Source organism: Pezoporus occidentalis, unplaced genomic scaffold (assembly GCF_034315485.1).
Source record: "Pezoporus occidentalis ecotype Australia unplaced genomic scaffold, CSIRO_AGI_Poc_V1 ctg2, whole genome shotgun sequence".
In the NCBI taxonomy this organism is placed as follows: Eukaryota; Metazoa; Chordata; class Aves; order Psittaciformes; family Psittacidae; genus Pezoporus; species Pezoporus occidentalis.
Genome location: NW_026913855.1, coordinates 19780905 through 19808739, shown reverse-complemented (window position 1 = coordinate 19808739; position 27835 = coordinate 19780905). Strand labels below are relative to the sequence as shown.

The 27835-nt window shown below is 37.4% G+C and overlaps 1 protein-coding gene across 6 annotated transcripts in view; it reads right to left on the bottom strand.

Moving 5' to 3' along the window:
• The window catches only part of ATP9B (ATPase phospholipid transporting 9B (putative)), a 168778-nt gene extending 141371 nt beyond the window's left edge, over positions 1–27407 (bottom strand). For 2 of the 6 annotated variants that reach the window (XM_062618062.1, XM_062618063.1), the window contains exons 1-4: positions 27182–27406; positions 12666–12839; positions 3449–3599; positions 77–190 (exon numbers count right to left, since the gene is read on the bottom strand). In XM_062618062.1, coding sequence (XP_062474046.1) covers positions 77–190; positions 3449–3599; positions 12666–12839; positions 27182–27276 — 534 coding nt within the window. In that variant the 5' untranslated portion in view covers positions 27277–27406. Of the gene's footprint in view, positions 1–76; positions 191–3448; positions 3600–12665; positions 12840–14541; positions 14642–25057; positions 25203–27181 lie in introns of those variants that run through there. The other 4 variants (XM_062618064.1, XM_062618066.1, XM_062618065.1 and 1 more) reach the window with 4 other exon arrangements.
• Between the last annotated feature and the right edge of the window lie 428 nt (positions 27408–27835).

Sequence of the window (27835 nt, the reverse complement as noted above, 5' to 3'; positions counted from 1 at the left end):
AAATTATGAAATGTATGTATACACAAACTTTTCATCTGAAGTTACAACTTCTAGTTAATAGTATTTTTCTGTTTACCAGAGGAGCCCAGTATGTGTACAGGTAGCCTATTTTCAATGCTGGGACAAACTGTGAGCAGGACACGACGAGAAAATAAAGATTCAAGAAAAACTTGAACTGTTCGTATAAAACCTAAAATGAAAAAAAATACAAAATAGATAAATGCCTTAAAATTTGCACACATAATGCACACAAAATTCACTTTTTCAGGATAGTAGATATAAAATCATTACATGGCATATATGGTACTATGATAATATTATATAGCATAATATGCTGTATATCAAACTAAATGCACTACAAGGTATTTTTAATATTATACTGCTATTTCGGCTGGAAAAATTATTTTATGCCAATGCTTCTTCACTCTGAAGAAGCAGTTTGCTAATTTTTTTTAGATTTTTTTGAAAACTGGACTATATGAACTCAATCTTTATGAATATTAAATATGTATCAAGATCACTGTGCAAAGAAAAAAAATTTCTTCCTGAAAATACAGCACAAAAAGTATATCTTATTTTTTTCCTTAAGTACCAGTACTTAAATGCTGTTTTATCTGGCTAATAATGTCCTTTTGTCCTAAAAATTTCATATCCCAGCCTTAAATAATAATTAAAAAAAAAAATCATTGTCATCAAGTGAACAGAAACTGTTTACAAAAATATTATCCTAGTCTATATTATTTGAACTTCTAGAGACCATCAAAAATTGACTAGGCTACACCATGATGCTCTGCATCTCTGAACTCCTTGTTGCTTTCATGCACCACCTTCCCTCAGCGTTCTCTATCCTCAACACAGCAATTGAAATTTCTCCTCTTGCAGGGGTGGAAGCTCTACAGCTCATCTGCCTTCTTTCTGAAGTCCTCTGGTTCTCAGAGGGATAAAAGCTAACATCAAGTCAGACTAACTCCTTCAAAATTACCATTTCCCACTGTTATTAAAAACAGTGGGACTACTCACTGGTCAAGAATAAATGTCGCTTAGGAAAATAAAACAAACGCTACAGAAAAGATCCAGTAAGAGGAAGTGACAATGCTGTCTTTCCAAATGGCTAGCATAAGGAAATCTGAGAATAAGGCAGTAGCATTCAGTTTCCATAGGAATACAAGCTTTACAAAAGCAAAGTTTAAACTACAAAAAAAAAAAAAGTAACAAAGTAACATGGGGGTTTTGAGATAATTTAGAAGAAACGCTTAGTATTAAATTTCTCAAAAGATTAGTTTGAAATAAATATTGGCACATAAAATATGTTTATTAATAAATCAAAGGTTTGGGTTTAGCTCCAAGATAACTGTCCAAGTTTTAAGTGAAGACACCATAACCTCATCACAGAATACAGTGTGCAATATTCCAAAGGAACGACAGATGCAGAGATTCTTTTGGTAATTAAAAGCAGTACTTCAGTAAGAGCATGCTCTCAACACTGCTTTAGTTACAATTTCAATTTTAAGAATATTAATCATTTTATAGAATTTTGAATCTTCAAAGACTTGAAATATTTCTTTAGTAAGGCAGATTAATATAGCACCTCCAGCAGGATGAGGAAAAAAATTTGAAATCTTAAGAAGAAGCCCATCACAAAAGATATTCTTTATGGAAATTTACACAGAAGTCCTAAGCAGCTATACCAAGATGTCTAAGAAATAGTAAATGGAAACTGAGCAAACTGTGTAAAGGTAGAAGCAGTAAGCATTTTACATAAATGTTAGGAAATCAGATTTTATTTTGGAAATACTACAGCTCTTTTAGCCAGTAAGTACAATTCTGTTGATCTAAACATTATTTTAAACTTGTATTTTGATATGACATTGCTGAATATTATCCACAGCCAGCTGCAACGTTAAAAAAAAACAAAAAACAAAAACAACGATTTAAGCAGAGACAAAGCTTCACATGATGAAAATTTCAACCATGGTAAACCATTAGAGTCAATATTTACAACTTAGTTACGTCTATGGGTGTGGAATGAATACAGCTATGCTCCCTACAAATTATTCCTAGTGGAACTGCATTAAAAAAACTGCTACACAGTATTTATAATCAATCAAAAGTGTTAATTTATGTCTAAAATTAAAACTTGCAACCATTTTATTTTCACCAGCTACTGGGCTTTACATTTAGAATCTCACTTCATTTTGAAGTTACTACTGAGCTTCCAACTACCTCCACCAAAAGTCTGATTCTGCCCATACCATAAAAGCCAAGATTTTCAAAAGATCAAAAAAGAACAAACATTCTCCCTCTCAACAGGTATTTGCAAGCTATGACTGATCCCCATAGGCAACATGAATCTAGTTTACGATTTGTAATCTACACTGCAGATTTCCAGTCACAATAATCAATGGCTTACTATATGCTTAATGAATTTTGTGACCTTTAGGAAATCATATATGGCTTAACCAATTTCAGTGTATTTAATAATTTAAACTTTGGAAGAAAACATTTACTTTGCTCAATACAGATGAGAATATTTTATCTGCCTGTGAAAAGTGACATTTTATTTCTTTGACAGAAGATCAGTCTTAATTACAAAGCCATTAATTTTTTTTGCCTTGATAAAGAAATGTATTAGAAAGCACCTGTCAGTCATTGGACCAAAGAGCCAGAAGAAAAGAATCAATACTCTTATAAATCTGCATAATCACTTAAATAAAAAATTTAAGACAAAGCATGTCTGTATTCAAATCTGGAAGCCATTCAAGTTTTTGCAACACAACACAGGACTCTTGGACAGTATCAATAAAAGTATGAATAAAAGCATTTTAGTAAAATTTATTATACCACAGCAGCATACATTTTTAGGTTTTAACTACTGAAGCTTCAAAACCAAAAAGAAATCATTATTTTTAAAACTGCAGTGAGAAATACAACTCTAAAAATCACTAGCTTAGTAAACTATGCCTTACTTGTTGTGGGTGTGTTTCTGTCTTCAGAATATTTATTATGCTTCAGAATATTTATTATGCTTTCAATGCCAGGGACTATGAGAAAATATCCATGTGAATACACTGCAATTTCCAACTGTTTATTTATTTCAAAATGCTTCATAGTATTTTCACAACTGACTGCGTAGAATGCTTCTTTTTAAAAAAGATTACAAATCATGAAAAGTGCACAGAAACCCATCTCAAATTTCTAAAGCTTCACTGAATTCCAACTATTCAATCATACACACTGCACTTCTTTAGTAAATATCCCTTTGAAAACAAAACAATTTAGTAAATAGAAGCCTTGCTCTCAACTGTCAATTTTAATTGAAGACATCAAGGTAAATTTTAAAAGAAAAAGAAGAATACAGGCAAATAAAACCATCTTTTTGCAGCACTGTCAAAAAATACATTACAGAACATACATCAGCCCAACAACAAAAAATGGTTACGAGCCTTACCCCAGGTATAAAGGTAAAGATGTTGTATTTCTGATTTTTTATGGCATTTTTGGGGTATTTTTCTTCACACTTTTCAGGACACCCAAGCCACACTGTGCGAGCCTTTAGCTCTTTCTTTCTTCGGCAAAGGTTTATGAGCCAATCAGCACAACTGAAAAGAAAAAACAAATGTTTACTTTAAAACTAAAAATTTACTATATGCAACTACTGTTTCCAACCTGGAACCCCCAAGGCAAATACCTAAGAAAAACAGGCTTAAAAATTTGGACCGTATCTAAATAAGCAAGCATGATCTCGACTTGTAATATTTAGGGCAATTACACAGTACTCAACTCATTCAGACGTATACACACATAAACACTTGCACATTCTTTACAGGAAATCCTAACAAAATAATTACAAATTTTACTACACCCTGCCCTGACACAGGTTTGAAACATTCTACTTAATAAAAGTCTGCATTAGCAGTGACTAAATTCTCTTACAGTTAAGTAATTAACTCATCCCTCATACCTTACAGTCCTTTGGTTATAGCCTTTATTTTGTGTAACTGAAACTCAATTATGCCTACGACTGAAGAGGAAAGAAGGCTTCTGTTAAATAAAGTTAGAAACATTTCAACAGCTTTGTATACTATTACCACATAATTTGTAATTCCTGGCTTTCCCTGTAAGACTGCCTGTGTAGCAGACATAACAGGGAAGCATGCCTAATGCCATGCTGTCAAATGTTTTCAACCAAAAAAATCCCAACCCAAACCTATGTAAATGCAGATCACCTGCACTGGTGAACTTCAGCTCATAGGAGAATGAAAGTGCACCCCTGCCTAACCAGCTGACAAATCTACTCAACAGGGTTTAAGCAATGAGCAATGAGACAGGAAGAGGTCACAGCCACCTTCCAACAACTGCAATTTGGACAAGGACACGAGAATGATGAGACGAGTTGGAGGAACAAAAGGCTGGCAAACAGAATGCTACTGAGGCTCAGCAGACTACTTACTAAAAAGAGTAAACCAAGAAACAATCTGGATGTGACTCAACTCACATAATATAATCAGCCTAAGAATTGCTAGGACTATCCACAGGGGTGGATTATTAATGCAGGTGAAGTACAGATGGTTTGGAAAGAAGAGCAGGTCTGCCATACACTTGTTTTACAACTCTATAGGTTAAAGGAGAATTTCTCTACATTTTTTAATATTGGGGCAAGATGCTCTCATTATGTTGGGAGTCTGCTTTAGAAAAGTAAGTCAGGAAGACTAAGCAGACAAGCCTTCAGTGAGCACCTACTGCAGCCGAAGCACAAACCTAGTTGGTCACAGTGGATTTCAACTACATCAGCAGCTGAAGTTGAAAGTGAAGAAAAATGACAAGTTTTCTAGTGAGGTTTTGGAATATACTGACAACATTTTTGAAGCAGAAATAAAAAAATAATAACTAAGCAGCTCTTCTAAACTGTATTTAAACCAACAGAAAGGGGTTTGCTGAGAAAGGGAAAATTCTGATACAGTCGCCTCAGCACAGTTTCCCAAATAAACTCTGTAGTAAACCTATCTGTATGTAGGTTTACACCTACAGGCTCACCTGAAAGAAAACAAAGTTGTCAGTATTAACATGTCAAGAGCAACCTCTAAAATGGAAATAATTTCCCTTTGAGAAAGCACTACTGCTTGAGAGTACATGTTCTCTCTTGACTCCTGGAGCTTTGAGCACACTGCTCTAATGACGTCTCTGGCCATGGCTGGGGTGGTTGGATTTGACAATCTTTAAAGGCCCCTTCCAACCCAAATCATTCTATGATTCTGTGTCTCTAATGAAACTTATCTCTCAAAATATCTCTAAGGGAAGTAAAGGAACAGAGTGTCAGAAGTGATGAAGTTGAAATATCATAAATGCAGAGTAGCTTGTAATAAACCCAAAATAATTCCTGTGAAGTTCTGCAAAGCTTAAACTAGTACTGTGTAACTGATTATCAAGTATTTAATTTTTCAGACAATAAAAAGCCAGAAGAGACACGAGTACATGCAAAGAGGAGATGAAAATTCAAACCTGTATTTACAGATTGGAAAAGCTACCTTGAAGAGACAGAACGCAGTTCAACAGGCAGAAGTGCAATACAGGACACTTACAGAGAAATAATCAACTATACAAAAACAGAATTGAAAAAGTTAGCAGAGGCATCTCAGAAGAGGAGGACTCAGTTACTGCAGAATGATAAACATGTGGAAAAAAAAGGAAAAAGAGGCTTACATCTGGTCAGCGTGGACAGGCACACTGCTAGCAAGTCATGAGTGTATCTGTTTTTCTCAAGCCAGTGCTAGCAAGATCTCAGTTGGCTTACAATACCATTTGAATACCAAATTTCAACAAACAAGTCTATTGGGAAAACAAAGACTGTGCACAAGAGCAACAATTACAGGTACAGAGCACACAGAAGTCTTGTCTAATAGATACACCAAAATAGAGCTGTTCACAGAAGGCTGGACGTGGACCTAATACAGTTTCAAGTATGTAACACCTTCAAAGAGGAAAAGGACAATTATTCTCCAGGTCCACCATGATTAAGTAACAATGGACTTCAACTGTGGCAATTAAAGCTAGGTGGCAGAGGACTGGACAGGATGTGGCAATTAAAGCTAGGGGGCAGAGGACTGGACAGGACACAGACAATAAATGTTCCAGAGACTAGGTTGGAAAGAAACACTTAGGGAGAGCTAGAATTGCTCCTACTGCAGGTCTGTAAGATCTGGTGAGATCTGACGTAAGTGATGGGTGTAATTCATCCTGTACAGGCAAGGAATCGACCTGGCAACCTCTTAAGGTCCTTTCCTATTCTGGTCTTCCGCAGCTACAGAATTATGGTACACACAAACATGCAGGGCATAAAGACTGATAGCTTACATCACCACAGTCCTACTTAAAATATTCCTGCCTGTAGCCTACGTTATCCCAGGCCTATTACAAACTAATTCAGCCAAAGACCAAATGGAATTCAAAGTTATGGGCTCTTTTAAAAGAAAACTAGAAATTATGCGACAGTAAAATCACAGAAGCATTCACTTTGTTACAGAAATGACACTATCCCAGTATTCACAAGCTGACATTTAAAACACTTCATTTTAAATGCTGGATTCATAAGATTTCCTCCCTGAAGCTCCACTATGGGATGGACATCAATTTGGTATGATTCCATGTAAACACGCATTTTGGTTTTGTTATGAATGTAAGCCCATTCAGTAACTTTGCTCCTTTCTAATAGTGATATTCTGTTGTAAAAATTGTAACTGTTCACTCGACATTCAAAATTCAGCCCTGTTATTTAGCAACAGACAGGTCTGAAAAATCAAGTTATCTTGACTATTACTTGAATTTGTCTTTAAAGCAAAATGAACAGCAGTCTTTGCATGCCACAAATGGTTCCACAATCAGTTTAATGGCTGTGAACCTATCCTGCTGCTGCTGCTGAAATGGCTAGTACCATCCCCCTCCCATAACAAAGTTGTGAATTCTTGCCCTTTCTCCTGTGCTGCCACTACTCATGCAACTTCACAGGTAAACTGGGCCCATAAACTGATTCAGCTGTAAACTAATGCAGAATAAAAAAGGGAACTATTTCCAGTTAGATCTACCCCTGACCTTTAAAATCTGAAAGACCATAAAAATAGTTGAAACAAGGCAGGCTACATGCTTGCAGAAGAAGGTTGAACAATTCCACTCAGCACCTGATCAGATTTACACCTGATAAAACTGCTCACAAAATTAAAGTTTTAAACATATTAGTTTCTAGGGAAGAGGTGCAGAAAGGACAGTACAAATGGAAGAGACAGCTTAGCTGTATAGTGAGAAGTATCAAGACATATATATAGCAAAAAAGTTCCAAGGAAAATAATTTTTTTCCTTGGGAAAGTGAACAAGCATGACAGCTTCTGTCTCCAAGCCCATAGACAGAAATTTCCCTACAGCCTTTGAAATTTCGTATTACAGTTTAAATTCTAAAACTGAATTAAGCAAACAGGCTGAACATTTGACTAGGCAGTCTCTTCTGTAAAATAATTTCTTCAGACACCAAGGATTTTTCTATTGCTAAAATTAAACATTTGACTAAAGCAACTGAATTATACTGCCTTCCTTGCCACAGTTTCCCCTTTGAAACTACCTTTTCCATTATAGACCAACAGAGAAGCTGAAACGGATGCCACAATGACCACTAGTTTAGTAAATGCCAAGCAGTACAGACACAAGAATGATGTCTGACTGGGAAACAAGAGTGATACCTTTGATAAAAGGGATTTGACTGATGCAGAGCTAACAACACTCAAGAAAATCCCAGATTATAGAAATATTACAGGTTATGCCCAACTCAGTATTGTAATGCTTCATATGAGTTTTACTACCTTAAAAGCATAAAACCCAGTTAGATTCTGCCATTTAAAGTCTCAGCAGTAATCAGTTATATCACAGAAAGAATAAGTGGTGGAGATGCTGGTCTTAAAATTCTGATCAATCTACATTAATTCAGATTTTTAAGAACAACGAAATCTACCTGGTATTTTTGAAACTCATTATCAAAACCCAACAGATAATTCATCTGTTCTCAGATTCCCCAATACAGAAACTATTCTTGTGCAAGGGCTTTTTGTACCCACTAAGTTTGTGTGAAACAAACATTGGGAGATAAATCAGAATAGCACTCTCCAAGATGCAAATATCGTAAAGATGAATGTAAGATGTAACCTGATGAAAGCACACTTTGGATTTTACTGAAATATTTAATGTAAAACCACAGCTTATGCTATGGATTAAAAAACAAACAAACAAACAAAACCACAAAAAAAAAAACAAAACAAAGCAATCAAAAACAAACCAACAACAAAACCAAAAAAAAAAAATCCCAGACATTTATTCATTTAAGCATTTCAAATGTTCTTGCCTAAAAAAAATTCAACACATGTACAGGAAGCTTTTTTTTAAACTAGCTATAAGACATATTGCCTATATAAATAGAACAGGCTGCATATATTAAGAAATAAAATAAAGATGTTTAAGATCTATCTATTAAATGGCTTTTTTCCATTCCTGCATTACCTGCTTCCTAATGTACTTTTTTTAAGAACAATAACCACAGTCTGTGTTAATAACTGATGAAAAAAAAAGTAGTAATTGTTAAATAAGAACCCTTAACTTTTTCATAAATAGAGCATATCTCTCCAAGTCAAAAGCTAAAGTAAAAGTCTCAACTGACTCTGCAGCTCTAATAATAAAGGCTTTTTTAATTTTCTCTTTTCAGTACTTTTATCCTACAAGCTTAACTGCCAGTATCTTTCACAAAACACCATTTTCATCAGAATGGAAAGATAATACAAAAGCTCTATATTGTCTGCAAGGGTCAGCTTTTCCTTATTAGGTTTTAAGTAGCAGAAACTAGTTCTGCAAAGAAAACATACTGTAATTATTGTACTCAACAGGTAGCTTCAGTAATCAGGCCAAAAGCAACACAGTGGTCATGTCATTCTTAAAAGATCAGCATTTTCCCATGCTTCTGCATAACAAATGCGTTACAGATTAATTGAAAGTGTACAGGCCATCTTAGAGCCCAAATTAATCCGAGCATTTGATATCCCCTTCACTTCATATGGAAATGCCATTCAATGGCACCATTTTCATAGGGACAAAGTGTTTTTTGATAACAAGTGGAATGCAAATCTCACGAGAAAGAAATCAATCTAGCCCAAAGAACTCCAGAGTATTGATCTATGTGCATTATAATTTCACAAGCTTGAAGAGAATTTGTAAGTTAAAGGGGAAATGATTACAGCCACAAAACAACTGCTATATCAAAAAGTTTTTAACTGTGCTACGAAAGCAAGAAATAAGCAGTTCCTGAAGTTAAAAGTTATACTGGTTGAATTAAGCTTTCAGTTTGCTCAAAATCAAAGACAACATTTGATTTAATTATGATTTTTTTTTCTTGCAAATGTAAAAACCATTTAAAGAGCTACAGATTTGCAAATACAGTTCACACTATTCTATTTCAGTTAAAAACGGAAGAATTTTTACAAGATCAGTTTTAACGTACAGTGAATTGTCAAACCTTCCATATTTTCTCCTGACAAAAGGGAGAAACTTTTTCAACTGAACAGTTGAAAAACAGTTTGTGATGTAGCAACAAAACTCTATAGAATATAAAATTCTAAAGCTGCAAAGTAAGAGATGGAAAACTTCCTCTTGCAAAAATGACATTAATCCTAACTGCAAGACAGAAAAAAAAAACAAAACCAAACCCTCCCTTTCACCCTCCCCCCAGAATACTGGGTATTGGGGGTGGGGTTTTACTTGTTTGCAACAAAAAAAAAAAAAAGTGATTTTGAACACAAACACGAGACTTTCACTGAGAACAAAAAAAAAAAAAAAAAAAAAAAAAATCAGGGCCCCTCTGAGTTCAGCTCCAGTTCATCTTTCTGTCACAGCTTTGAAAAATTTACAATTTGGTTTAAAGCACAAAAGGAAATTCTGTGTGTAAAAGTTGAAATGTCAGCCTCACCCAGTCTAAGGTACAAGACACTAATTTCCATAAAATCTGGGAGAAAATTTAAGCTCTGTTGAACTGAGCAGGTTTTAGACTGCTATGCTGTATTTAATCTCATACTGCACTTAAGAGAATGCAATTTTCTTTCTGGAAATAACTTTCAGTTGTTTGCATGACACATATAATCCACCATCAACACACATGAAGACTCTTTTCTCACATGTTCTTCTCCCAGCGCGAAGACATCAATTCTACCCCAAACTGATACTTTACACCATAGAAAAAACAATGTAACTTGTTCTACTACACAGCAGAATAACTGCATATATGACAATACAGTAGCCTACAGGTCTCCTTACGATCCTCCTCACAATCACAGGCAACTTTAAGAACTGCAAACAGACATTTCAAAACTTCTAGTATTCTGTGGGCACCAGCAAGATTTCATAAAATTTTATTATCATGAGAAACCATAAAAAAGAGTGCCTTAACACTGCACATGCTGGACTTTTTATCAGTAACAAAGTCTCAGTGGTGCTCTCAGCCCATAAAAAACCTCCCTATCACCACAACAGGTATTTACATACTCACTCAGAATTGTTTACCAAAGCTGAGCTTGTTATCTACTGGCCCAGCCCAGCTAGATAAGATACCATGGGATTCACCTTCCTTCCAGCTAATTTTCTAAGCAGATGTCTGCACCTTTCTTGTGGGATTATCCTTTGACTACTAATATCTTACTGAAACTTCAAGCTTCTACTAGAATCTGGTAATCGCCCCACTCCTCAACCCACCCCCACCCCCCTTTTTTTTTCCATGAAAATCAAAAGTTACCGGCTATGATCTTCTGATACAGAAAACATTAATGTGACTAAAATGCCCCTTAGGTATAAATACAATATTGAATGGACTCTCTATTGTACCTAAACTCAGTTGTGGAAATCAGCAAAGGAGAAGTCATTCCTCTGAGGTCTCTTTCGTAGTGAGGGCTTTTCTTTTACCCACCTATATTAGCAGTAAAGTATGTATAAGATGCAGCATAATAAAGAATTCATAATGCAATTTCCTTGCTCTTCTGAATCTCAATCCATCACAGTTACGGCTCAAGTATTTTAATTCATAGTATCTAGTAAGTTTAAAAGTTTCTAGGCCTGAGCTCCATTTAAGGCTGAAATGTACGTATCCATTTTTAAAAGCCAGAATGAACTTGAAATTTTGCAATCCTCGGCATTAATGACACTTTGTGACATTCTCTTACTATTGTTAATTAGCTCCAACATAAACTCATCTTGCAATTGCCTGCCTCTATCCAAACACTGTAAATTCTCTTGTCAGGGCAACTACAGGGTACAGTCTTTACTGCTCTACATGTTTTCATGAAACTTACAGGAACATAATCATAGTAACTAATACTCACTAATACTTAAAGAGCTGAACTCACTGAAGTATCTTGTCTGAAAGGTATCTCAATTCTAAGATACATCAAAAAGACTTAACAGCCTAACTATTTTTAAAAAATGTGTTGCTTTTTTTTAAATACTACAACGGTAGTTCTGTAACACAAACTTTGCTCTCAAGAATCATTTACATAGACAAATGATGCTTCTGTAAACTTTGCTACCTTCCTCTGTTTGCTTTCCAAACAATTATTCCCTATAATAAAATGAATAATCCATGAGCTTTTGTTAACTCATTATAGAAAAAAAGAAACCAATACAGATTCCATTTTTCTGCAAATAGTAAAGCTAAAGCTTTTGTAAACAACAAAATTATTTTGAAACTAAAAGTACATCAATACAACTTTGCTTAGGTAAAAACAACAGTATCAGGCTTCTTGGATTTATTAAGTGCCATGAAAAACACCTGTGAAGACTTTTATGTAAATCAATTCTAAGAGACATCTGTCAAAAGAAGTGTTCATCATTTAAGTTCACTGAAAACACTCACTCCACTTGACTAATCTCAGATTTTATTATTCAAGATAAAAATACGCATGATTCTTAATCATCCTAACAGCAATTCTTGTATTTAGAGATTTCCTGGCAATTCATTCTGCATACAGCAGTTTGGCACACACACACACACAAAAAAAAAAAAAACACACAAAAACAACAAAAAACCAAAATCTCTAAGAACCAAATTCCCAGAGGTAATTCCAGCTGAGATTAACTCCAAGGCCACCAGTTACATGTATCCTTTAACCTTTTAAAGTTGAAATGGTAATTATTAGTTACTGAACTTATTAACTATTAGTTAATGAATATACTTTTTCTTTTCAGCACATCAATAAAGGTTATGTATTGTCAACTTATGCAATGCCCTCACATTAATGTCCTCAAAAGTAAAAGAAAGCTTTAAACTCTTTATCCTGCTATAATTTTGAGTAGGAGGGAGGACCGGGCTTATGTGCCATAGTATGGACCTCAGACTACTACAAGTTTAGTACATGATCTCTCTTAAAAGCCCCCCTTTTTCCTGCAAGTCAGCAAAGGAGACAGGATAAGCACACAGCAGCAGCTCTTCAGAACTTTGTTTTATTAACAGCTGGTAACATCCTCACAGGGAAAATACAGGCAAAGCAATCAAAAGATGCATGACAAGCAAATTTGTTTTGCGTACTCTTGCACATATTACAGTCACTATATACTTAATTTAATAGGTTAATAAAGAGTACTGATATGCAACAAACCTAGTGCAAAGGAACTTCCAGCCACCACAGATAAACCACTCTAAGCCTCTGCTTCTCTGCGAAATTCTGGCTCTTGGTAGAGTATGGTAATCACTCTCATCATTTTCAAAGCCTTCTTCTGACATCATTAGTGGCATTTCATCCAAATGAGAGGACTCATCTTCCACTTGGTACCTGGAAAAATGAAATAAACTCACTAAATAAATAGCCAATACATCACTTTTTATTTCTGGGAATCTTCTGAAGTAACAAGTTAATTTTTGCCATATGGAATTTTTTTGGAGAGGTATTTTCAACCAAACATCTCATGTATTTGTTTAACACATTAACAAGAAATTCTGATTTGAGTTAAAAATGTGTCACACAGCAAAAAGGCCTGCAATCAGTCACTGTCAATCACAGTATAAATCATTCCAGGGAAATTCTTCTTATGAAATTTGTACATACAGAGCTTCCATTTCGTTCTTTGAAAGATTTTCTGAAACAGAATTCACTTGGCAAAGTTTACAGCAGATGCAAGTGACTAACTTTTCATGTAAATACAGAGTTCAAATTTACTACTGAGTTTCTTCAACTTGCTTTCCTGATGTCTACTCCTGTATGTGCAGACCTCAGTAACACTTTCTACACAACTCGTCAGTGTCTTAGATCTAATTACTGAAACATTACAGTTTAATAATTCTACACAAAAAACATTCAGCAACTCAAAATAGACTTGCCTGTGGGACCTATGGAAACAACACTAAGCTAACAATGGTTCTTTCCCTCCAGAAACTACTCCCCACCTCTATGTGACACTACTGGAATGCTTTTTATGCCAAGACAAAACACTTAAATATTTCTGTGAGAAAATTCCCCTAAGTGCACAGAAACACACAGAAGGTAGGAGTATGGACAGGTAGCCTAGAAGGAATACAAAACCATTGTCCAAGTATCCAGGGACAAAGCTAGGAAACGTATAGCCCAAGTGGACTTGAATCTGGTCAGAGATGTCAAAGACATTATTGTCTACAATAAATACAGAGATGACAAAAAGAAGATAGGAAATTGCCAAGTGAGACAGGAGACCTGGTTTACATAAGACATGGTGAATGCCCCTTCTGCCTCAGTCTTTACTCACAAGACTGGCCTTCAGGAGTTGCAGAACTCAGAAAGCAGGGGGAAAGGCTGGAGCACAGAAGATGACAGTAAGGTCAGGGAACACTTTAGCAAACTGTACATATATATATATATATATATATATATATATATAAAAGCCTACTGGCCCTGAGTGGACACACCCGGGAGCACTGGGGGAACTAGCAGGTGTCACTGCAAGACCATTTTTGAAAATCTTTGATCAATCATGGCAACTGGGAGAAGTGACTGAAGACTAGACGAAAGCAAATGCTATCCTCAAAAAGGGCAAGACAAAGGACCCAGGGAACTAGAGGCCTGTCAGCCTCACCATGATCCTGAGAAGGCGATAAAACAGCTCACCCTAGAAACCATTTCCAGAAACGCCAAGGACAAGAAAATCATCAGGAGTAGTCAGCATGGCTTCATCCAGTGAAGTCATGCTTGACCAGCTTGGTAACTTCTGCTGTGAAATAACTGGCTAAGTAGATGAGGGGAGAGCAGAGGATAGTGTCTACTTGGTCTTCAGTTAAAGACTCCGATACTGAATCTCATAAAATCCCCTCTGGTCAGCACAGGTTGAGGCCACTGTGTCCAGTTCTGTGCTTCTCCAAACATACTGGAGTGAGTCCAGTGAAGGGCCACAAAGATGATTAAAGGGCTTCAGCATCTCTCTCATGAGGAAAGACTGAGAGAGCTGGGGCTGCTGAGCCTGGAGAAGACAAGACACAGGCAGGACCCTGTTAACATCTATAACTACCTGAAGGGAAGTTGCATAAGAGACTGACACAGGCTCTTTTCAGTGATGCCAGGTCACAGAACCAGAGGCAATGGGCACAAAATGAAACAGGAGCTGCCATCTGAAAAACAGGATTTTTATTTTTTTTTTCCCCATGAGGATGACTGAGCACAGGCAAGGGCTGTCCACGGAAGCTCTGGCGTCCCCATCCCTGGAGATGCTTAAAAGCTGTGTGGAAATGATCCTGGGCAACCAGCTCTAAGCAGCCCTGCTTGAGCAGGGTGGAGTTCTGCAGACACAGAATAGCACACCAAAAAATATTCAGTCCAGAAATCTTGAGACAAACCCAGTATTTTTAAAAAGAAAGTAACATTATAAATACCAGGACTAAGAATGTGTTGTGGTTACTCGCACGTAACATAGTACCACATAGCTGCTCACTCATCCCCACATCTCTTCTTCCCTTGCTCCCCCAGGCAGGATGGAAAAGAGAACTGAAAGAATGTAAAACCAGCAGGTTGAGACAAGAGTAGTTTAATAACTAAAGTATAATATAATACTAATAGTAATATGGGAAGTAACAAGGGGAGAGAATATAAAACTAAAAGGGGAAAAGGAAAAAAAAACCCAATAAACAGCAGTGATGCACAATATAATTGCTCACCACCCACTGACCAATACCCAGCCCAACCGGAGCAGCAATCAGTCCCCTTCAGGTGACACCCCCCAGTTCATATACTGGGCATGATGTGCTGTGGTATAGAATACCCCTTTGGCTAGTTTGGGTCAGGTGTCCTATCTCTGCTCCCTCCCAGTTTTTTGTGCCCCTCCTTACCGACAGAACATGAGATACTGAGAAGTCCTTGATCAGCGTAAGTGCCACTGAGCAACAACCAAAACATCAGTGTGTTATCAGCATTGTTCTCAGACTAAAGCCAAAACACAGCAGTGCACCAGCTGCTAGGAAGAAAAATAACTACCCCAGTCGAAACTGGAACAGCATGAAAAAGCACCATTACTGGATTTGCATTTTCTCATCTTTCTGTATATTCAATAGAAAAACATAAAACCATTTCCTTTTCCCTACATTTACAATAAGTAATAAATTGGTATCAACAGAGCTAAGGAAGACCTAACAAGGAAGGAGAAGAAAAAAAAAAACAAATCTAAACAAAGAAAAACCAACAAACCCACTACTGGCTAACTACTCATTAGCCAGACACTTACTCATTTGGCTGGCAGGTGATGCCCTCATTTCTGCACCTCCTTTGAATCATCTGGTATGGGACATCATTAAGCAATGTTAACAATGTGTTCAGACCACATTATAAAATAATGCATAACTAAGAATAATGATAAATACACACACCCTGATCATCCCTGCTGCAAGTTAACTGAGTATTAGCGCCTTAGCCATGTCACAGCTTGTGAAGAAAAATTCTCATCTGTTTCAAATGATGCAGAAGCACAACCACACTGCAGAAAACACAACAAAAGTTTCAAACTAAGAAAACTGCATGAATTCATGAAAAGTTCTGAGTTCCCAGAACGTTAGTTACGTTAAAATACAGCATGCAAAATGCTTTCAGAATTCTTACCACCAAACATTAAAAAAAAAAATTTTTTAAAGTTAGAAAAACTACTATGAAAAACATGGTTGATCTTCCCACCCATGGGACTATTGTTAGCAAATACTGTTTGCAACAGCCGCATCTGATGGTTAGTTTAATATGGCAATATGTTTTCCATTCCCATTACTATCAATGATCATTAAGAATAAAAACACTACACAAAAAAATTCTCTTCACAAAACAGGTAAATTATCACAGGTTAACATATACTAAATGACAGGGATTACTCTCGGGCTAGACTAATTTTAAAACTAGATAATTTTAAAACACTGTTTAGAAAAAAAAATTAGACATTACTTTATGCTAAGACTTCCAGTAAGACAGGCCTATGTTTAAACAGATTCATATTCAATGCTTTTATAATCTCTCCTGGTTAAATTTACAAATTATATTATCACAGTTTTAATACAGAGATTTCCACTGCATTGTGTTCTGCTTTTAGACACTGAAACAATTAACAGTATATTTGTAACACCATCCAGTGAAATCACAATCAGCTAGCTGTACTTTAGTATAAAGCAAGATACTGCAAAGTAAAAGACTCCTTTTATTTCTGTATAAAGTTAAGAAGTGTCTGATTCAGAAAATAATATCCTTTACAAACAAAGGTAACACAGCAAACATGGTTAAAGTCTGTCTAGAAAGAACATGCTAATGCAAGACAACTACAGGAGAGAGACTTGGCTGACAACCATAATCACAGACATGGAAAGTATTTAAATCTACTCTTGTTAATCTGGTAAAATTTGCAGAGTATATTGATGTCATTTAAGGGTTTTTTTTGCTATTATATTATAAACAACTTCCACCCCTCCCCAATCAGTATCTGGGTTTGTACTTTTAAATACGGAACTTCACCAAGTAGTGAAGATAATGAGCATAAGCACTATCATGTTTAGAAATCCTGACTTCAAAATACAGCCTCTGAACTGGCAAGCAATTTATTCTGTTTCAAAAGCAATTTTGCTATTGTGTTGGAAAATTGTACTTCAGTATTTAAAAACAATAAGATAATGAATAATGGATTTTTCATAACTAGGATGAGGACAAAAATCTTTATGTCTTTGTTAGCTAGTATTTTTCTGCACTTAATTGCTTGAAGTGCTGATTTTCCTTGAGTGACAAATCAATTAAGTATAATCCCAGAAACTTGTATTAAAATAGGGAAGCACTGAAAGCAACATGAATAAAGAAGCCAGAGTGAAGACATCAAAACTCTCAGCATGAGTGCTACTAAATCAGGTATGAAGACAACCATCTTGACAAAAATATGGTTTCCTAAGAAAAAAGAAACATTAATATTAAACAACTTTCAACAAAATCTGACTGCTATCAGGAATATAATTTAAGAGATTTAAGTGAAAGGAAGCCATGTACAATAAATACTTTTAAATGAAATTTTGATATAAACATCTGCTGTGAAAATGATGCCTCAAGTCACCTATACCTACACTATTCCACTTTGATGGCTGTTTACCAGAGTAGATGCCGCTGCAAAGTTCCATGGGTGCTGTAACTGGTAATGGAAACCATTTGAATTAATTTATATCCTTTATTATAATTATTACTATTAGTAAATTTATTAATAAAGTTACAGTAATTACTATTTACATCTGCAATTATTTCTGTATTTTCTGCCAGCTTTCCATTGTTCTAAAAGAGCAATGCTCAAGGCTGCAGCAAGATGCAAGTGATGAGGCAATCATGACTGCACATCTTTTCTGGTTTTTTACTCATTTGACAAGCAGTATCTATGATAGATTTTCTATCTGACTGCTAAAAAAAACAAGGTAAGATAGAAACACTGTGTCAGACACTGCATAAATACTGTTTCCTTGCCACCTATCACTTGTGCTATATACGGTAATTCACAAGAAGGAAAAACAAAACCAATGTCCTAAAGCAGTATTTCTCAAACCTAGTGAGAGAAAGAAAAAGAACATGTGGCCACAAGTCTACACAGGAATCAGACACAGGACACGGTTGTGGGATACAGAGTAGCACTGAAGACAGGCAGCAGTGGAAAGAGTTCCAGCCAAGCATCAGAGTAGAAAAGCTAAGAAAGACCTATTACTATGACCATGTCCCATACCACCAAGCACTGGTGATTTGCTCAGTGGCTGCTCCCAGCCTCAAGACTCCCTCTGCTTCTGGTCATGATTAGAGAAAAGAGAGGGAGTAAACACAATCTGTCTCAGCCATATTCTGCCCTACCCCCATTAATTCCTCCAAGGGGTAATCCAGATGAACACCTTCCCAGTCTGAGGATAAAGGAGACTGACAAATTGCAGAGATGAAATAGAAGGAATAATGAAGACAGGGACACACGTATTTATATAAAGAGCAAGAGTTGTTTCTTACAAGACAAACCACCAGCAACTGCTGTAGGCTGACTGTACCACTGATGTTAACTGTTCAGATCCTGTTCTGTAACAAAGAAAAAACACCCAGGAAACTCAGCACAGCAACAGGAAAAATTTTATTAAGAATGTATGTTCATCCATAACTATGCTTATAGGTATACAATTTATCTTCATGTAACTGCCCCTCTTACTCAAATATCCAGTGTCTCCATAAAACAAATTGCTTTGCTAGAAGCTACCTGAGAAAAAAATACTTTTTTTTTTTAAATATTCTTCTGCATTTCTAAAGATTGTAAGTTACTTCTTTCTTCTAATTTCAAACACCTCTATACTTCACAGAGCAGCAAATTCAGTTAAATTCCAGAGAATGATGCTGTTCCTAGAATACAACAGAAACAGAAAAGGCTTCCTCAGGTAAGAGCATAAAATTTAAGTAATTTCCTTCAACCTCTTCCTCCAAAACACATAAAAACTAACCAATTCTAAAAACTTTTGAAATAGAGCTTGCCGCTATTTCTTCCTATTTAGCTTCAGTTGTGTGTGCCTCTAATCCAAGTGCACCCCTAATCTGTATTACTTAGTAAATCTCTAAATCCATGTCCTGGCCTAAAAAAGAAAAAAAATAAATAAAGGAAACAACAACAACAAACCCCACCCCACCTCCTGCCCCCCAAACAAAAACTAAAACCACCCACAACACAAAAACACACACACAAAAACTACTCCGTATTTCAAATTTTCAGGGACAGGTGTGTCCAGGACAGCTACATGGAAAATGACACTAAACACAGTATTCTAACAGTTGTTATAAAAACAAAACAAAAAAGCTGGCAGCATCTACCATGTAGAACTAAGGGGAAAAACCCCTTACATCTGTTGAGGTAAAGGTCTAGAAGCAGACTACATAGTTATTACCAAGGCAGCTCCCTTTTATCAGGAGCTTATGAAAAACTGCTTGAATCAGAGATACTAAAGCTTGAGGTTCTACCAGACATTCTGAATACTATTTGCCTTCTCTCTCACCTCATACTTCCTTACCAAAGCTGTATACAGATGAAGCAAATTCAGACCATGTGCATAATGAAGTCTTCATGAAAAAGGCACCATTCCTAATTCCCCTTTGCTAACCTTACTGAGCACTATGCAGATCCTAATATAAGATCTTTTTCAACCCATGACAAGATGAGTGAGTCTCCATATTTAACAAATAGGTAGCAGAAATACCTAAATACACAGCAAAACCTGAGGAAACATCATTTACATTCACCAGAACCCTATTTTCAATTAGTAGGGTATCTCATTGATCACAACAGGGCCATTTTATCACTGTCACTGGATATTGTTATTGACATTGTAGCCCAATCAATTGTTTTCTCTCCCTCTTCTTAGCAATCCAAATGCCTTGCCCAAGCAACACAAATCACTGTATTTAGATACTAGATACAAACCAAGAAAGCAATGGAACAATAGCTTAAACATGAACAACCTTAGAAACACATTTACTAAGTTTATTCTACTGCACAAGCAGTCACATGTGCCCATTGTAAAAGACAGCATCATCTACAATAGCAATTTGAAGTTCGCAAACATTTTTTTGCCTAATGATCAGAACGCTTCATATCAGAGTAGCTACCAGAATCCTAAGCAATTTCAAGTCGAAAACCTGAAATTAATTACTAAAATCACTTAAGGTTCCTGTGTCATGAAAATTAATGTCTGCAAAGTATTACAAACTACTTCTCAGGTATGACACCAATGAAGGCGTCATTGTACATAAAAATATTTTACAATCGCTCTTGTGAGCAGCTCTTTATGCATGCAATATAGCTACCTGCATGCTTAAATCTAACATTGCTCTGAAAAGCAAAAGCCACAGAAACTAAAATAACAATGACACCACACATGGCATAAAAGCTCTGAAAACATTAACATATGGCAAGGCTATTTTTCAAAAGTTCGATATATCAAACTACTTTGACCTTTGTCCCAGGCAAAAATGTCAGAATCTACACCTAGCCTAAATCATGTGCCAGTCCCAACAAGCAATATTAACCTATGAATACAGTCTTCAGCAAACAAAGCAACACATAATCCAGGAATGTTAATATATGTGAACAATGGGCATAGAGCATACAACTGAGGTTTTCAAAACGAATTCACTGCTAACTTTTTTCTAAAAACTAGAGGTACTAGTAACTTGAGAGAGTCTTGAAAACATACACTCAACCGCTGTTACACAAATACAACATCCAAATTACAAAGGTGCCACACAAACAATTCTATTGGAAGAATCAGAATTAAGAGATTCAAATTCAGCCTAAAAAATACTTAGGGACATGGTTCCAAACAACAACAGTGTTTTTTTTTGACAGAGATTCAATTCAGGAGAGAGTAATAACAAAGGACAGTATGTCCTGCAACACAGTGACATCAATTTTTTTATTACTTCTGTTACTGAAAAGAGAAGAAGTTCTGATTTTCAAGAGACGCTTTGAATTTCAGGTTACGTCAGTAAAACACAGGGGAGCAACAGTTCTCCTGTAGAAAGGACAAAAGCACATACATGACCAATTTACCTGGTAAGAACAGTGTAACAGTACAGACAATTCTCCTAACTACAATTCTACAGAGATTTCTTTGCACCACATTTGATCCTTTCCTCCTTATACTAAAAACAAAAGATAGTGTATTTGAATGAATATGTAAATATTCATAGTATAACCTACACCTATTTTAATGCATTCTAACTTCCAATACACTTCAACATCTATCTATTAGTAGCTGTAATGTAAAAAACTTACCAGAATACCACTTCTGGCTGTTCAAAGTTTTACAAGACTTCCAGCAACTACTGGCTGAACCTGGTAACTTTCGTAGGTTTTGGTATCACAGTAACAACCAATATACCTCACTTTGAGCAGTTACCTCCAGCAAAGAAAATTTCTGCCCTACAGAGAAGCAGGCTAGACTAATCTGTAACGGTGCATCCACCTAGCTGACAGTTCTGCATGCACATGTCAGAGGAAAAAAACCAAAAGACACAATGCTTTGTTTAAACCAGAGTTCCTAGGAACCAGGATGTTACCAGCTATATGAGCAAGTGCCAGTACACATGCAGACAATTAACAAGCAGCACCCATTCCTGCACAATCCCACAGTTAAGCTTAACTTTAAGAAATTTCTTTGAGTATACAGCACGTGATCATACTAATAGCATTATTATTTTTACAAAAAAAACAACCAACCACAAAAAAAAAAAGCCAAAACAAAACCCCAAACATTTACAGCTTATGTTTCCAGACTAAACAATTTATTGCTCTGGTCAAGCAACAGATGTTCAAAGAAGTTACTGTCACTTTGCAACAACAGTTCTAAAACAGATGTTCAGAAGTAAATTTAGTTCCATCTTCAGAATGCTTTACCACAGAAACCATATTAAAATTCCAGTTAATGTTAATATTGTCAATCCATCAGATTCATCTGTCATTTTCAAACTCTTTCAGAATGAAATATGCAGAGCTGTTCAATTAACAGGTGTGGGGGAGAAAAACAGATTAAAATGAAGTCTGCAAAACTATGCCCGAATATTGCAAGAACTTTTGCTCTAAACATACAGTAGTACCCAGGGAAAGGGATTCACAAGAACTACACCACTTCAGGAAAAACTGCAAGAAACTGGAAGTATAACTGCATACTACCCGTGCAACAGGTAAACTCTGCTGATACATATAAATGTTTGGTTTCTGAAACATTATGGACAGTTTGCAAGACTTTACAGACCCACAGTTACAATGAAGTTATGAGCTTTCTGTAAACAGCATTCTACAAGAAATGTTAGGTCCTATTAGTTTTATTCTTAGACATTACACTTAAAAATCTAAGAAAACCAGCATATAGTTTGCCAGTGGAATATGAAGAATAACATCTGAACTATGAACATCCCACTGTAGTTCAGAACTAGAACATGTGCAAACTGAAAGCAGGCACTAGGTAACAAACTATTTGAATGAAGCTCCCTTCAGACAATGTCAGAAATTAAACAGATCACTGTACATGCATCTAATATTATCCACTGACATTTGTATGCGTCTCGGTTTTGGTGGGTCAGTGTGAAACCTAGCCAAACACCTTGAGAAACTGTAACCAGAAGGACTGCTGGGAACAGCTTTCATTTAAATTAAACGCAGCAGAACAGTAATACTATATTAAATCATCTTACTTTCTATGTAAGATGAAAATTTGTTTAACATCTGTATCAGATAAGCATGTAAATTTTCATTAAACTGAGTTCTGAAGACTTAAATTCCATTTTGCCTGGAATAGATTCCCCCCCCCGCCATATACTTTATATGAAATAAGCAATGATCCATCAGTTGTCAAGCAACAAGCATCCTGCATTTACCTGGACAAAGGACACATTATCCTATTATTTTGTTCTTTTTCCCTTCTTACGCAATTTTCTTCTTTGCTAATGACTTACGAGAATTCAAAAATAACATTACAGCCAGTTGCTTTAATAGAGAGTTACTCTATCAGTAAGCAAACCACAGAGACAAGGATCAGCAGCTGATCTGTTCCACAACTTGTCATACTGCAATCACCTATCTATCTAGTGTGGTCATTCGTAAGTACACTACTGTGACCCATACTATGAATAACCATGCAAGAGGATTCCTTCCAGTGAGTGAGTGTACTTCGTGACATCACCTTTCTGAATACCTGGAGTGCAACTGAATGTATGGAATATTAGACACAACTAGTAAAACCTGATTTTTTGATACTAGCTAAGAAGTCTCAACACCTCACACCTCAGCCCTACTATGCCAAATACAAGCATATACTGGCAACAGCAAGTGCAGGACAGCAGAACAAACCAGATTATCTTGATTATGCATAAATAAAGGCTGACCACCATGTAACTTCTAATCAGCTTTATAATTCCACCAGTTTATAATTCCACCAGTTTTCCTTCCATCAACTTCACATGACAACATAAGCACAGCACAGCTAACTTACTTCCTGTGTTTAGCAGCAGATTACTCTGGAGCTGATGATGACAAATACAAGTCTAACAAGAAAACAAGTGTGTTAAGTCTCACTGCACATTTAAAGTGATCCTGGATGTTCTCTGGTCCTCCTTTCCCTTCACAATGTAAACAAAAAGCAGCAGCTATTTTTCCTCTAGATAACAGATCCTTCATGCTGATGGACAAAGTACTAGAACAAGTTCTGAACAAATCACCCCAAGCTTTCTACAGCTACTCAAGCTGAATACACTCAACAGGGTGGGGTTTTTTTACTGATTTGAAGATAAACAACCTTTTGCTTCAAGACAGACTTCCCTAGATTTTAGAGGTAGCACAAACTCGGTTCTCTAGCCCTCTGAGGTAGCGGAAGACAGAAGATATAAAACCTGAATTTCTATTGCAAAAAGTAATAAATTGCTCTGAAACATAAAAAATAAAATCAGAACAGATGCATATGCTCATTAAACCATGGATAACATTTAATATGTACTTTAAAATTTTTTAACAGGCCTTAATGTATACAAAGTGAATATATAAAATATATTAATCTTGCCATGTTTATACATGAAGTACATGCAGGGACACTTCATAGAATCATAGAATAGTTAGGGTTGGAAAGGACCTTAAGATCATCTAGTTCCAACCCCCCCTCATGGCTCTTAAATGGCTATAATTTTATGCAGAAATGTACAATCTCAGGTATGTATCATCTAAGTTTCTTTAGGTGTGCAGGAAAAACATATTCCAGCTTTTAAATAATGTGCTATAAGTCTGTCAGAATAATCTCAAAAGCACAAAGTACAGTAAGAAAAAACACCGAATGAGAAAGTCTTTGTCCTCACTGCAAAACAAACTACAGCTACACCGGCAAAGACTCTTACAGACTGCTTAGCTTGAGCAAAAGAAGTCATCTTACAAATTAGCTTTGAGGCCCCTAAAGGTTACAACCAATGAATTGTATTAACTGATGCTGCACAGTAGAAAGGCAATCAACTCGAGTTAAAAACCACTAACACACTGAAGTTAAGGATCTGTGTATAACACTTTCAAAAGACTGTAAATTCTTTACTGAAGAAATAAAACACTGCAAGTCAAAGACTCTTGAGGGTCCAGAAAACACAGTACTGAGTAAAATCTGAGATACCAACTCTATAATATTTTAATGTGATTATTTCTAGACATCTTTGGAAGTATGAACTGAATCTGCACGTACATATACATGTGATAACTTTCTGCATATCAGTGCCTTCACTTCAACACTCATTTTAAGCATCTGCAACATCAGGACCTTGGCTGCAATTTCCACAGGAATGCAACGCTTCTTCAAAGTCTGTGCTGAAGATAAAGATTAGAAAAGCAGGATGAATCATTCATAAAGACACAAGGAGTTATAGTTCAATCACAAGCTTAGAGTTGTAAGACTTAAGAGTTGTAGTTCAACTACCTACACGGCTACATTTCCTCTCTGACCTTACACAAGACACCAGTGGTAGAATCTACAAAAGCATTCCCATACCCTGGTTACAGGTCCATAGTAAACCTTCCAAAGTACCCAACAGGTGCTCTCACAAATCCAGGGCACGGTATTTTTGAAGGAGAATGACCAACCTACTCAACTTGCCCTTAATAAAATATAAAGTACTATAGTGTTAGTGGATGTAATTCTCATTCTCAAAGCTCAGAAGAGTTTATTTCATTAAGTGTTCAAAATAAACATAATAAACATGCCTGTCAACTTTTAAATGTTTTATAAACATACAAATAGTTGAACATAAGTAATGGAAATACCAGGTAATCGTTTGTGTGAAGGATCAACAAGTTAAATATCCCTGGCAGTGCTCAAGGTCAGGCTGGACGGGCTCTTGGTTTAGTGTGTGGTGTCCCTGCCCATGGCAGGAGAGTTGGAACTATATCTTCTTAAGGTCCTTTCCAACCCTGACTATTCTATGTATCATCAGCACTTGAGAAACACATAGATTATGTAAAATCATAATTCTGAAGATGTAATCTGAACTAGAAAGAATTTAATCCATAAGCCTGGAGAGTTATGTTGGTCAAACAAGACAGAGGGGAAGAAGCAGATCCATAATGAATCGGTAGTTTCCTGCTAGATCTTACAGTTTGCCAAATCTGCTTAAAAAGGCAGGTGTTAAGCATAATAAACATACATAAGCATTAATAACCATAACTGCTGCCTGCAAACATACCTTCAATAAACCTGTGTATCTACCTGATTTATGAACTTAACCCATTGCATCTACAGCATTTTTCCGATCACTAAAACACTCCTAGGTAACCTTCAACAGAACCACCTTTTATGGTTTGCATTAAGTTTTTGCCTACATAATTCTCCTCTTTCCCTTATTCTTCCAAAGCAGAATACCTACTGAGAGGCTTATAGATTCCAGCAAGAGCTTCCCCTGCTTTAGGTCTCTGAGGAACAGATGATGACAATGATGCCCTACCTCAATACAGAGGACAAACATGTTACAAATTTTTAGCCATTCAAGTATTTACAGGATGAGGAAAACTACTATGGCAGACTGTCCTACAAGCTTGTTAGTGTTCACTAAGAAGTATTTTTATCCAGTTTAAAAATAAATACAATGTACTTAAAGCCAAACCTATTTTGCACAGCTTTAAACTACTTTTTCTGCTAGTTATTCTATTTAGGATAACTAAATACATTTTACTGATGAAAGAGATTTACCACCGTATTTGAATTAGAACAACAGCACCAACTACTCTTTTTAGAAAGTCCATTTACTTGAGATCCTACAACTGCTCCTTCCAGTCCTTGTGTCCACAGTGTTCTACAAAAAACAAGAGAAGGAGAAAAAAAACTCAAACAACTAACTACAATCATACTCTCCACTGTAAGAGTGCTGCCCAATGGGCATACCCAAAATGTGGAGCTAAGTTTTTCCCTATTCACATACCTAGAAATTATTCCGAATAATGGGAAGCAAACAGTCAATCTTTGCCTCAAAACTTCACCTGATAGCAGACCTTTAAACAAGCTTCTTCAAATTGCTTAGCCCCCAAAACGGTGTATTTCAAGAAATTTGAAATTATTTTTTTACATTCTAGTACATCTTCCCTGCTAATACACAGTAACTACCTCCCAGTATGTTTACTAACGACGCCCAAATAGCCCAACCAACGCGGTTATCCCGCTCCTAAGTGAACTACTGCCAAAGAACCCGAGTAGCGCAGCACCGTCTGCGGCGCCCCAGGGAACCGGGAAAACGAAGGCCGCACCGAAGGGAGCTGGTCCGGCGCCGGGAGCGGCGGGGCGGAGGACGCCTTGCGCATCCTCCCGCGGGGCCCTGCGGCACCGCCCGCCGCCACAGCCCGACCCCACCGCCGAGCGAAGGGAAGCGCGGGACGCCCTCCCCTACGGGGGCCGAAAGGGGAGTCCATGTCCACGGAGGCCTGGAAGAGGTTACCGGCACCCCCGTTCTCGGCCTTACAGGGGAGCCGTTACCCCTTCCCACCCTCCCCACGGACCGGGCAGGAGGTCCTGGAGCCCCACAGGGCCACGGGGCTGTGAGAGGCACACACCGCCCCGCCCGCCCTTAGAGATGCGGGGAGGAGGGAAGAGGGAAAAGCAGCCGCTCCGCACCACCCCTACCCATACCTGTTGTGCCTCTGCGCCGTGGCGGCGCTTGTGTAATAGGCCGCTCGCCGCTGGGTGCTGCGCGGAACCGGGTGCAGAGGGATCTGGTCCGCCATCTTGGGGGCGCCCCCCCCTTCGCCGTGCGCCAGTCCGCTTCCCCTCCTCCCCCGCCCCGGCGATCGCGAGGTGCGGACAGCACCCCTGACGTCACGGCCACCTCCAGCTGAGGAGGAAGGAAACGCCAGCGGGGCGGGGCCTCGGCATAAACAAGGGGGCGGAGTCACTGCTAGGGGGCGTGGCCACGGGGGTGTCGGAGGGAGGGTGAGAGGCTGTGCCTGGGGGAGCGATTGAGTGGTGGTCGGTAGTCGGGATCGGTTCAGTTGGGATCGGCCTGGGGTGCATCCGGGTGGTCTACCCCGAGCCTTCGCTGAGGTTGGTGAAGTTTAATTTTTCAGCTCGTGGAGTACCACCCGTGTGAGCCATGGAGAGGCTGTGCGGGTGGGATCTGCAGGCCTGGCAGCATGGGGAGCACGGATATTTCACAGGAGCACCAGAGTTCAGGGGTTGAATGGGAACGGCAGGAGACAAACCCCAAAGTGGTTTTCCTCAGTTAGCCTGCTACTTTTTAAGTTTCTAAGAAGGGTCCCCTTCCATCTCCTGGGTGGCAATGACTAG